Below are 12,517 nucleotides of genomic sequence, written 5' to 3'. Positions count from 1 at the left end.
CTGGAGTTGCAGGCACAAGCCCCCGTCTGCTCTCGTGGAGCTCACACCCACAGTGGATGAGGAGACGGGGGATTCTGACACCCACACGTGTTCTTCACCAGCCTCCCGCCTGCTTCTACCCCCGCCCCCGAGCTGCCATGCTGTATTCCCTCTGCCCCATCCTTCATGGCTCTTGATCCTCGTGTCCCGGCCCAGTTATGTCACTGCCTGATCCTAAGTGCTTTTTCATTGTTTTTTTTCCAGCTGCTGAGTTAATATATATGCACAAGTAATTGCCCTAGTTAAAACGAAAACAACAGAGCAGCACTTCTAAACTTTGCTAAAGGTTTATCTAGTTTAGCACTATTTTGCAATGTCTGCACGGTAAAGTGATTTTTATAACTCTTGCCCATTTTCATGAGATTTACCTTAAAACATTATTTTTAACACGTAAAATATCCTTCTTTCTTGAAGATGATCTCAAAATAGAGCAGGCTGTTGGAACGGGAAATGGGATTCTGCTCACTTGGAATTATGACCCCAACGTGACTTGTGACTATGTAATTAAATGGTGTAACTCATCTCGGTCTGAACCCTGCCTCATGGACTGGAAAAAAGTCCCTTCAAACAGCACTGAAACTGTAATAGAATCTGGTGAGTGTCTCGCAATTAAAGTTCTTTAAAGATATTTTTAAAATTTACTTTTTATTGGAGTAACGTTGGTTTATAACATTTTGTAAGTTTTATGTGTACACCATTATGTTTCTACTTCCGTATACACTACAGCGTGCTCCCTACCAAAAAAAAAATTTTTAAAAAGAGCAACATATGGAGTGACTGGTTGCAATGCAGTGACTGTTCCCCTTACCACTGGGCTGGGTGTGGATTGGTTTAACTTTTCTGGAAGGCAGTCTGTGGCAGTATGTGTGTGAAACGACTCGTAGGCTTTGATCTAGTCATTACTTGTCTAGGAGTTTATTCTAAGAAATAATCTGAGAGCAGCACAGATTTACAACTGAGTGTTCAACACAGCATTATTTATAATTGTAATGATGTCACTCACCATCCTTTTGCCCTTGTTTGCCCAGGGCCCAGGTTACTGAGCAAAAAGGACTTGAGAATAATCAGAATGGACTGGGGCAGGGTGGAGTGATGTGAAGAGGTGTCTCTTTAGATGGAATATCTGGGATGTGAGTTTAAGCTGAGACCTGTAGGATGAAAAGGAAGACTTTTGATGCTGAGGCAGGTGAACAAAGGCCCTGTAGTGGCTCAGAAGACAAAGGCTCCGAGAAGTTGGGTAACTTGCCCAAGGTCACAAAACTAGTATGTGATCACACCAGGATTTAACTTTAAAGCAATTCAGAGCTTTAAGTGGCTGCTAGGACAGGGTGTGGACAAAACCTGGACGTTTCCTGTTCCTTTCTTATTCAGCCACCCACTCTTTCAACTGTCCTCTCTCTTATGATCTCAAAACACATTCCTGATGCTCTAACCCCTCAGGCTCTTTTTCTTTTTCAGGTGGAAGAACCCTATAGAATTTTGGTATGCATAATCATAATATAAAACTAGGTGCAGGTTTACTAACATACATGTGGTGTAAAATCAGAACCTCAAGTATACTTGTCCCTCCCAGCAGAAGTTGCAGAGTGATTTTAGAGGTAACCATCTCCCTTTCGAGCCTGAAGACCACTGGTGTTCTGAATCCAGGACCAAGGGCTTTAGCCACACTAGAATAATTGTATTCCACAAATTAAATGCAGTCCCATAGGCTGCCATCCCCCCGGCAGTGTCTTTCTCCTTGATCACTGCAGGTGAGCTACTAAGTACCCTTCAAGGCTCTGTTCAAACATCACTTCCTGGTGGCTTTTTCTGATCTTCTTAGGCTCACTTGGTCCCTCATTGGAGGGGCCACAGGCTCTGTGATAGATCCCTCTAGTCTAACAGAGTCTTACGGTTACCCCTCCTCATCTGTCCTGCCACCTCTCTGCCAACTGCTCCAGGCCAGGGGCCTTGTTATACATCCACCTCTGTGGTCCTAACACTTTACATGTTGCATTGTGTCGAGGAGGCATTTAAAAGTGATTAACTTGGATCGAAGTTAAGGTGCTTCTCTTCTATGTCTTGTGGAGTTAAGTCAAGGGCACTAAATGCTGATGCTGTAAAGAGGAATAGACTCTATGGCCCATTTCCTTGAACACTGAAGTGTCCAACTAGAGTGGACATTTTAGTATCTGCTTCTTGGAACAAGGGAAGAGCAGTGGGTTCTTTCCAACCCACAGATAACACTAGTTAGGGAAGGGCTTTTTCAGAGGCATGACATGGGCCTGGGATTGGTTAGAAAACTGACCCTAGACCAAATCTGGGAAGAAGTTGTCATTGCTTAATTTGAAGGAACAAAACGAAAACCTTGATTACCATTTTTGCCCTTCAAGGTGATGTCATAATACTAAACTTTTCATTACAACAGAAGTGAGTTTAATTTTTATTGAGTCAGTTTTCACTCTGAATATTTACCAATTTTGAAAATGTGGATTTTCTGTAACCTTTTTAAAATTAGTTTTGGAAATTTCAAAGTGAGTTATTATAAATTTGATATTTCTGAAATAGGTATTCATAGTAATATGTACTTAGGAACGTTTACTGGTTGTGTTCATCTTATAGATCAGTTTCGACCAGGTGTAAGATACAATTTTTTCGTGTACGGGTGCAGAAATCAAGGATATCAATTACTACGTTCTATAATTGGATATGTAGAAGAATTGGGTAAGTTAAATGGGTAAGTTTTCTTAGAGTTCAAGGTAATATGAGAAATTATAAAACAACATCAGTTTTCAGATTGAATTCTAAAAATAGGTTGAATTGAGATGTTTATTAGTACAAGGAAGAAAAATAATTTGTATGATAACTGTAAAATTATAATTACTTATTTTTCATTTGTTTAATGTTTATGTTTCATAATTTTACTGTTGTCATTAAGAAAATTAAATCTTAATTTGGACGTCAAAAATATTTAATTTACACTTACACAAAGTTTTAAGACTATTAACTTATTCAAGACTATCAGTAAGGAGGGGAAGTGTGAGTAAAGCCTATTCTAGTAGCCATTTAAGATTTTGCATAGGTTACCTCCCTAGATATGTTTTATGTGTGAAAGTTGTAAGTTCTGCCTTTGTATCTTCACAGCAAAAGTGCTTGTGATAATATCTGTGAAAGTTTATGATTAAATAAAGTTCTGATTACAAGTTTAGCTATTTTTGAGGCTAGAAATCTCATTAAACCTTAATGTCTTGCTCTGTATTAGTAAACCCTCCTTTAGCTATTGACTTTTTTCCTTTTACAGCTCCAGTTGTTGCACCAAATTTTACTGTTGAGGATACGTCTGCAGATTCGATATTAGTGAAATGGGAAGAAATTCCTGTGGAAGAGCTTAGAGGCTTTTTAAGAGGGTACTTATTTTACTTTGAAAAAGGAGAGAGAGACACATCTAAGATGAGGGTTTTGGAATCGGGTAAGTAAATTACTAGAATAAGTATACTGTTTCTTAGAAGTTCTTTATTAACTACAAAAAAAAAAAAGAGGAGGAAAGAAAAAAAAGAAGTAAAGAAGCTACTGAGTAGTTTATTCAGACTTCCAGAATGTTCTGAAAAATAAGGAAGAGAAAATGCAGTCATTTGATGAATATGAGATTTTTTTTTTTTATAAATTTATTTATTCATTTATTGATTTTTGGCTGTGTTGGGTCTTCGTTTCTGTGCGAGGGCTTTCTCTAGTTGTGGCAAGCGGGGGCCACTCTTCATCGCGGTGCGCGGGCCTCTCACTGTCGCGGCCTCTCTTGCTGCGGAGCACAGGCTCCAGACGCGCAGGCCTCTCACTGTCGCGGCCTCTCTTGCTGCGGAGCACAGGCTCCAGACGCGCAGAGCTCAGTATTTGTAGCTCACGGGCCCAGCTGCTCCGTGGCACGTGGGATCTTCCCAGACCAGGGCTTGAACCCGTGTCCCCTGCATTGGCAGGCAGACTCTCAACCACTGCGCCACCAGGGAAGCCCGAGATTTTTAAGATTTTATTATGTGATCAGTGGCATGTAGTCTTTCAGAAATCATTTAAATCATTTATTCTGAGGCCTTTGATTGTGAGCCCCACAGGACAGAGAGCATCTCTCTAATCTTGCATGATCTATAACATAGCATCTTATGAAGGTTACTTTAAAAAAAAAAAAAAAAGAGGTCTGGGCTTCCCTGGTGGCGCAGTGGTTGAGAGTCCACCTGCCGATGCAGGGGACACGGGTTCATACCCCGGTCCGGGAAGATCCCACATGTCGCGGAGTGGCTGGGCCCATGAGCCATGGCCGCTGAGCCTGCGCGTCCAGAACCTGTGCTCCGCAACGGGAGAGGCCACAACAGTGAGAAGCCCGCGTACCGCCAAAAAAAAAAAAAAAAAAGGTCTTCTTGTACTTACACTAATGGGGGAGAAAACTCAGGAACCTAAAGAATGGCTTCAGAGTCTCCTTTTATCTGACAAAGAGCCATCCACACAGTTAGCCACGACCTTAATGAGCTACGAAACTTAATTGATTTGATTGGGGATGTGTGTATCTATTAAATCTTAAAAAGTACAGTTAGTCCTTGACAAGTGGTAAGTGTATGTCCACAGACCTTTGAGAATCCTCAAATTTACAAATACAGAAATGTTTGTGCAGACTTTGGGCTTTAAACCCTAAATTACATTTCTGTTGGAAGCCAGATGATTTTTATTCATGGCTGAACAACACAAGCATATCATCTCTTCAATTTGAAAGCTTTTATTTTCCTTAATGACCTTTCCTTGGAAAGAAACCATTTTAATTATAATATTTAATGCCTGACAAGTAGAGAACAACGCCACAGGGAGATGCTGACCAACTGGGCATTAGCTTAGTCACGTCCCGAGAGCAGCTGCGTAAACATGAGCCTCCCACAGACCACTAAGTTCTGCATTCCCTGAACCTTCAAAGTTGAGGGAAACCCTAAATATCAGATTCTGCAAACATCCAGACTCTAGTGTCATTTCCCTCAGGTGCTCAGAAATTTTACACTTGAACCAGTTCAAATTCTAACATGTAGACTTCTAGTTAGGGTGGATTGGTCACTAAAAATTAGAGCAAAATAGAGAAAAAAGAACAACAATGCATAAAGCCACAGAGAACTGGAGAGGCACAAAAGAGGATTTGGAAACGCCGGGTGTGGAAGTGGGCCGAGTGACCTAGAGGAGTGGAGGGCGGGGCAGTCTAGGTGAGCCGTTGGGCATCAGTGAGAAGTAATTTGGTTCATTCTGCAGCACCAGAAGTGGAGGCCAATGGTTAGGATGAATCTGGGCTGAACAGCGGGAGTTGATTGTAAGTCTGTAAGGAGCAGTTAGAACCCCCAAGTCCTACACCAGCTTCATGTAGCTCATGTGAGTGCTCTCTCCCCTGCATGAGAACAAGAGGTTTATTCTGGACCAGAGAGCTTCCAGACAAGGGACACTGTAGCAAACCCTGTGACTCTCCCTCTTCCTCCTTCCCACCTGCTTCATAGGACATCTTCAGCTAGGCCTGTTTTCTGGGCAGGAGATGAGAGGATTAGAGTAAGTGGTTCCTGAGGAAAGACATAAAAGGTGCTGATATTTGGGGGATTATCCCAGTGAAAAGCCAGAAACCCACCTGGTCATTCCTCATCCATGATATAAGTGAAGCCCACCCCCCAGTAAGCCCCACCTATGTACAGCAGGCTTCCAGTGAGCCTTTTAGTGGCTCACTCTCGAACATGACGAACAACCAGGGATAACCAGATGATTGACAAAGCTTCTAACCTGAAAGACAGACACCAGGAGAAACCAGAGGAAATGGATGCAATGTGGGAAAACAGAGAAATTTAAAACAAAACTATCCTTGGATAGTTGACGTATACTGTATTTATTGAAAAGACATGATGTTATAAAAAGGAACAAACAGAAGACAGTTAAGAATTCCTCAGAATTAAAAATGTGATCAAAGAAATTTTTAAGGAATTAAATGCAAGTGGAGAAATTAAATGAAAAATGGGGAAATTCTTCTGAAAATGAGACAAAGGCAAAGGAGAAGACTTGGAGGTAAAAGATTAGAAAGTTGGAGTTTGAGTCAAAGACCTGCACTGTCCTCCTTTATAAGAGTTCTGTTAAGAGAGAAGAGTGGAATGGAGAGAGGGAAATTATCAAAGTAATAGCACAAGAAAAAAATGTCCCAAAACGGAAAGACCTCAGTATATACAGTAAAAGGTGCCATTAAACACACAGTAAAATAAATAGAGAAAAAGATCTATTCCGAAGTATGTCACCATGAATTTTCAGAGCCCCTGATATATAGAGAAAAAATCCTAGAAACAATCAGAAGAGCATCTCTTGTGCAAGGATCAAGAATAAGAATGGTAGCAGGCCTCTCAACAGTGTACCAGATACTAGAAGATATCACAGCTACATCTTCAAAGTACTGAGTGAAAATTATTTTCAACCTTAAATTCTGTACTCAGCCAATCTATCTACAGATACAGTAGTATCCGTACTACTATCTATGAGTGTAGAATGAAGACATCTTTAGACATGGAAGGCTGCACATATTACTTCCCCCGTGTATCCCTTCTCCAGAAGCTCCTAGAAGAGTGTGTGTCAATACGAGGAAATAGTGGGGCAGGGAGTTCTAGGATGAGAGCACCTAGAAGACTTCCAGTCCAGAGCAGACGCCCCAGGAAGCAGCCTGGGGGGAGTGGGCAGCAGCTGGGGGAAGCAGCAGCCCTGGGATGTTGTTGTTTTGGACCACGTGGAAACTTGTATGGAATATTCATTGGAGGGTGTTGGACGAATCAGTAATTGGTACATTAAGCAAATAAGGAAGAAAAGCAGTTATAACAACAGAAACATAAGAAAGGAAACATGATCGTACCAAGCAGTTTGTCTTAGTAGTAATTTGTATTTATATGACCATTACAGTGTGAACACTGAAGTTACCAAATTTTTTGATGTTTCTCTATGAATGATGTGGGCTCGAGGGGAGAAGGGGTAGTGGTTGTGTATTAGAGCTAATGTCTAATATTTAAAAATCAAGCACTGCCAATTTAAGTTTATTTCAAAATACGGAGGTCAGTACCCAAAGAGACCGGTAACTTGATTTTGAAGTGATTGTTCGTGGTGGGGAAAGATGCTGGCAGGAAACTGCTACTTTTTGTTTTTAGCCATATAGTACGATTTAGTTTTAAACTATTAAACTGCATTTTTTTGGTTAAAATTTATAAAATAATTTAACAATTTAAACAATTCTCCACATTTCCTTTCAAAATGGTTCAAGGGCGTCCTCTCTAATCTCTCATTTGAGAACTCAGATGCACTGCCTCGTTTCCTGCGTGGTTTGAAGCAATCTCTGTTGATTTATGATCTTGCTTCCTTGAGTTTCTCGCTTGACTCACAGGCATGAGCAGCCCGAGTGACAGTGTCCCTGCCCCAGTGAGTTTTGGTTGTGGTGGGTTTTCATGCTCTTAGTAAAAGAAAGAGAAGAGACTTTTATTGATTGCCTGCTATAGGCCAGGTATTATTCTAGAGAATGTGCACGAAAACTTCACAGAGCCCTGAGAACTAAGTCATGATATTCTATTTCATAGTTAGAGAAACTCAGGTTCAGAGGCGTTTAAATAATAGGTACAGATAACATAGCTACTACCTGGCAGAGGTAGAACTTGAACATGGCTCTGGCTGGCTCCACGGGCCTTGGCCCTGGAGGCGACGAGCATTCAGACTCATTTAAAAAGGATGTGAATGTGACAGCTTTGAGTAACCATGTGATTAAGATGGTATAGAGATCAGTAATAATCTTCTTCACTTTAAAAATAGGTCGTTCTGACATAAAGGTTAAGAATATTACCGACATATCCCAGAAGACACTGAGAATTGCTGATCTTCAAGGTAAAACAAGTTACCATCTGGTCTTGCGAGCCTATACAGATGGAGGAATGGGGCCAGAGAAGAGCATGTTTGTGGTGACAAAGGAAAATTGTGAGTTAAATGTTGTCATCGAGTTGCTTTCCAAACTTAAGTGCATTGTGTTTCCAGTGATTTTTGTTTATATAGGAATGCCCCTTTTTAAAATTTCATATTTTGTTACACTTTTATAGTGGGTGGAGGGCAGTACTGAAAGGCCATGAGATATTCACATTTATTCTTACCAGTTACTGCCTAACGCGTAGTTAAGAAATTAATGAATTAAGGGTACCTCTGAAGTCTAGAGTTCTAAATTCATGTTGAACTTATATAACGGTCAACTGGTTTAAAATTTTTTTTACCCAAAATATTCTGTGATTTTTGGCATATCCAGGGAAGAGTGTAAGAAATAGCCTTAAAAAAAAGCATAGGGCTTCCCTGGTGGCGCAGTGGTTGAGAGTCCGCCTGCCGATGCAGGGGACACGGGTTCGTGCTCCGGTCCGGGAAGATCCCACATGCCGCGGAGCAGCTGGGCCCGTGAGCCATGGCTGCTGGGCTTGCACGTCCAGAGCCTGCGCTCCACAACAGGAGAGGTCACAACAGTGAGAGGCCCGCGTACCGTCAAAAAAAAAACCAAAACCAAAACAAAAAAAAAAAAAGCATAAAGCACAACACTCATAAATTTGAGATGGAAAGTAGAGAATAGTGATGGACTTGACTAGCTTGTCAACAGCAAAGAACTTTCATTTGATCACGGGCTTATTCTCTAGCCCTGGGCTGGAGTTCATACATGCCCTTAAATAAAGGACCATGTAGAGATGGTTCTCAGCTGGGGGTGATTTTGCCTCCTAGGGGACAGTTGGCAGTGTCTGGTGACAGTTTTGGTTGGTGCTACTGGTATCTGGTCATTAGAAGCCCAAGGATGCTGTTCAACTTCCTACAATGCATGTGACAGCCTCCTCCCTGCAAAGCACACAAGAAAGAAGTATCTGCCCTAAGATGTCAGTAGTGCCAAGGTAGAGAAACCCGGCTCTGAAGAATTTAAGTGTTAGTATAAAAATTATTACAATAATTTTTAAGGTTATATTTTAATAGTTTTTCAGTTTCCCTGGAGCAGTTTGGATTTTTTCTTCAAATAATCTGCTGACTTAAATATCTTATAATGCGAATTTATTCTCTGGTTCATACTAAAAATGTTGATTTTAATATCTACAACATTCTCTTTTCAGCTGTGGCATTGATTATTGCCATTCTCATCCCAGTGGCAGTGGCTGTCATTGTCGGAGTGGTAACGAGTATCCTTTGCTATCGGAAACGAGAATGGTAATGATTTACCCTTGCTGTTTTGTTCTTAAGGGCATGATTATTTAGTTTATGTGTTAAAAAATAAGTACAACTTTTTGGTGGAAACAAGGTAGTAAAAAATATTTGTATTGGTCAGAATTAATATTGGAATTAACATTAGGCAAGAACGTGGCACATTATTTAAAGGTTTTAAAATTTACGAAGTAAAAGTATAAATTTTTCCCTACCATATTTACTAATTAAAGTAATAGCAGTTGTGCTAAAAAAATATTTATAGGGATAAATAGGTCAATAGCTATATGCAAGATTAAATGTAGTCTAATGATTGAGGTATCACTTGTCCTGGTGACCTATTTAGAAAATCTGGTCATTTATTCAACAAATAAGAATGACCCCTCCCATGTGAAGGGGGACATAGTGGTGAACTAAAATAAGAATGGTCATTAGAATTATAGGATAGTGGGGAGGATGGACGTGAAACCCATAGCATTTAATAAATACATGGGTACAGATTGTGAGTGGGTGCTAGGAAGGACACGGGCGGCATGAGGAGAATAGCGGGGAATCACGTCACAGGAGGTGGTCAGGCTTCCCTGTGGACGTTCCACTGCAGCAGGGTCCCAGAGGGGAAGGAGAGGGAGAGAATGTACCAGGCAGAGAGAATTAGAATAGATTCTAGTTAGAATAGAATTAGAATAGATTTCTGTGAGGGCCCAGAAACTGGAAAGAGCTTGATCTTCTGGAGAAAGTGAGAAGTGTGTGTCCGGGAGCAGCGGAGGGAGTGGTGTGAGCTGAGTGAAGTGAGGTAGGGTAAGCGCGGGGCTCGGGAGAGTGCCTCGTGGTCAGCCAGCAGGAGGTGTCCTGGGCTGGGCTTGTGGCACCTGGCCATGTTCATGCACAGACTGTCCTCACTGGCCTTCAAAAGGCCGTCATTCATGATAAAGAAGAGAATGTACTCTAGCAATCCTGGCTTATAAATCAAAATAGTAACAGTTTAGAACCGTAGAATACCCTGTTTGGTAACCATATTCTCATTACCCAAAATCACCTTTTAAAAATGATTTCAATACAAAAAAAAAGATAAAGTTAGGAGGTAGTTTAGAAGTTAGAGCATTTCGGACTTACATTAACAACATTTCTTTTTCCTGCAGGAATTTCAAATAATAAAGGTTTTTTAAGAGCTATAAATATGGTAGGGCACTAAGCAGATTTCCTTTTTGTTTGTGTTTAGTTTTTGCTCAAGATTAATAGCCTTCCTTTTTCTGATAATCCAGAGCCTGTTTTGAGCAGTAGAGAACTACATAATGCAGACATGTTCCCAAGTAGTTGACTGTGCTGAATCCAGTCTGCAGTATGAATATTTTGGCCACGAGTAATGCCCGTATTTGACTTTTGACTTGATAGCACAATCACCATTTTAATTCTTTGCTTTCCATTTCCATAAGATACATAAGACACTGTAGTTCTAGGAATAGAAGTACCATTTCTGCTTTTCAGATAGAAACCTCTCAGTGCATTATATTGAAAGTTCTAGTGACTGATCACGCTGAAAATGATCTTCCATTTTTATCTCAGATATTCATTAGAGTATTCATATGAAACGTCAAAATAAGCCTGATAACTTATTAACTTATTTATTGTCTAATTGATAATCTTATTATTAAATGTACTTAATCATCTTTATTTAAAGGATTAAAGAAACCTTCTACCCTGATATTCCAAATCCAGAAAATTGTAAAGCTTTACAGTTTCAAAAGAGTGTCTGTGAGGTAATCCTTTATTTTCTTACGTTTACCTTTGAAGTACTGACTTCCCTTTTTTAGTTTTTTTGTGAAGAGTTTTTAACATGGCAGTGTCATCCAGAGTAAAATGTATTGAGAAAATAGCAGTGCTTGAACTGCTGAACTTCTAAAATTATTAGTTTTAAATTGTTTGTACATGGTCTTTTTTTTCACTACTCTTAAGACCAAGGAAAATACTGATATGTAGAAAAGAAAGTAGCTTTGCTCTGGTATGCACTACAGAATAGTAGAGACACATTTTTATGAGCAACTGTGAAAAACAATATAAAATAATGCTGCTTTTTGTAGGAGAGGCATTGCAGCAGCGTTTCGTGGCATCCTAATCCCTGTTTTAAAACTTATTTCTAGGGAAACAGCGCTCTTAAAACACTGGAAATGAATCCTTGTACCCCAAATAATGTCGAGGTTCTGGAAACTCGATCAACAGTTCCTAAAATAGAAGATACAGAAATAATTTCTCCAGTAGCTGAGCGTCCAGAAGATAACACTGATGTGCAACCGGAAAACCATGCGGTTGTATCTTACTGTCCACCGGTCATTGAGGAAGAGATGGTGAACCCAGGAGCGGATGAAGCCGGAGGGGCCTCACAAGTCATTTACATTGACATTCAGTCCATGTACCAGCCTCAGGCAAAACCAGAGGAGGGACCCAGAAACGACCCTGGAGGGGGGACAGGCTATAAGCCACAAATGCACCTCCCCGTTACTTCTACTGTAGAAGATCTGGCTGCAGACGATTTAGACAAAACTGCAGGTTACAGACCTCAGGCAAATGTTAAGACTTGGAACTTAGTATCTCCAGACTCACCTAGGTCCACAGACAGCAACAGTGAAATTGTCTCTTTTGGAAGTCCATGCTCCATTAACTCCCGACAATTTTTGATTCCTCCTAAAGATGAAGATTCTCCTAAATCTAATGGAGGAGGCTGGTCCTTCACAAACTTTTTTCAGAACAAACCAAACGATTAACAGTGTCTCCCTGTCACTTCAGTCTACCATCTCAATGAGCTCCTGTTGCCGGGTCAGCACTGGGCGCCTTGGAGGGATCCTGTGAAGTGTTGCTAAGCGAGGTGGACTTCACTCATGCAAGTTACACTGAAAGTGTTAGCGTGCTTCCGATGTGGTCTCAAAGCCAAAACACGGTAACTCAGAAATTCAGTCCACGCAGCTCACAGTTTGGAGCTATTTGTGATTCGAGCCAAAGAATTCTCACATTGCTTTACCTTTAGGAAGCATTTCAATAACGGATACTGCCTGGTCCATACGTGCAAAACAAACCCCACAGCAACTGTATTCTGTTCTGTTGTTCATCAGGTTTTCTCATGCATATACCTTAAGGAATTGTAAGCAGATTTGCAGGCAAGGGAGAAAAATGTCAGAGTAACAGATGAAGTTTATTTGCCTGACATTTGCTCCATTCTAGATGAAAAACAAGCACAGATTTTAAAACTTTTAACATTATTCTCTATCCA

The 12,517-nt window shown here is 40.6% G+C and overlaps 1 protein-coding gene across 2 annotated transcripts in view; it reads left to right on the top strand.

The window, feature by feature from the left end:
• Positions 1–12,047, top strand: part of LIFR (LIF receptor subunit alpha) — a 52,300-nt gene extending 40,253 nt beyond the window's left edge. Inside the window, exons 13-19 of one of the 2 annotated variants that reach the window (XM_065873533.1) lie at positions 454–633; positions 2,641–2,742; positions 3,320–3,487; positions 7,852–8,013; positions 9,168–9,261; positions 10,934–11,012; positions 11,394–12,047. In XM_065873533.1, coding sequence (XP_065729605.1) covers positions 454–633; positions 2,641–2,742; positions 3,320–3,487; positions 7,852–8,013; positions 9,168–9,261; positions 10,934–11,012; positions 11,394–12,014 — 1,406 coding nt within the window. In that variant the 3' untranslated portion in view covers positions 12,015–12,047. The remainder of the gene's footprint in view (positions 1–453; positions 634–2,640; positions 2,743–3,319; positions 3,488–7,851; positions 8,014–9,167; positions 9,262–10,933; positions 11,013–11,393) is intronic. The other variant, XM_065873534.1, reaches the window with a different exon arrangement.
• Positions 12,048–12,517: the final 470 nt, after the last annotated feature.

Source organism: Phocoena phocoena, chromosome 3, assembly GCF_963924675.1.
Source record: "Phocoena phocoena chromosome 3, mPhoPho1.1, whole genome shotgun sequence".
Classification (NCBI taxonomy): domain Eukaryota; kingdom Metazoa; phylum Chordata; class Mammalia; order Artiodactyla; family Phocoenidae; genus Phocoena; species Phocoena phocoena.
Note: the sequence above shows the minus strand (reverse complement) of the source record. Positions and strands in the feature narration are given on the sequence as shown.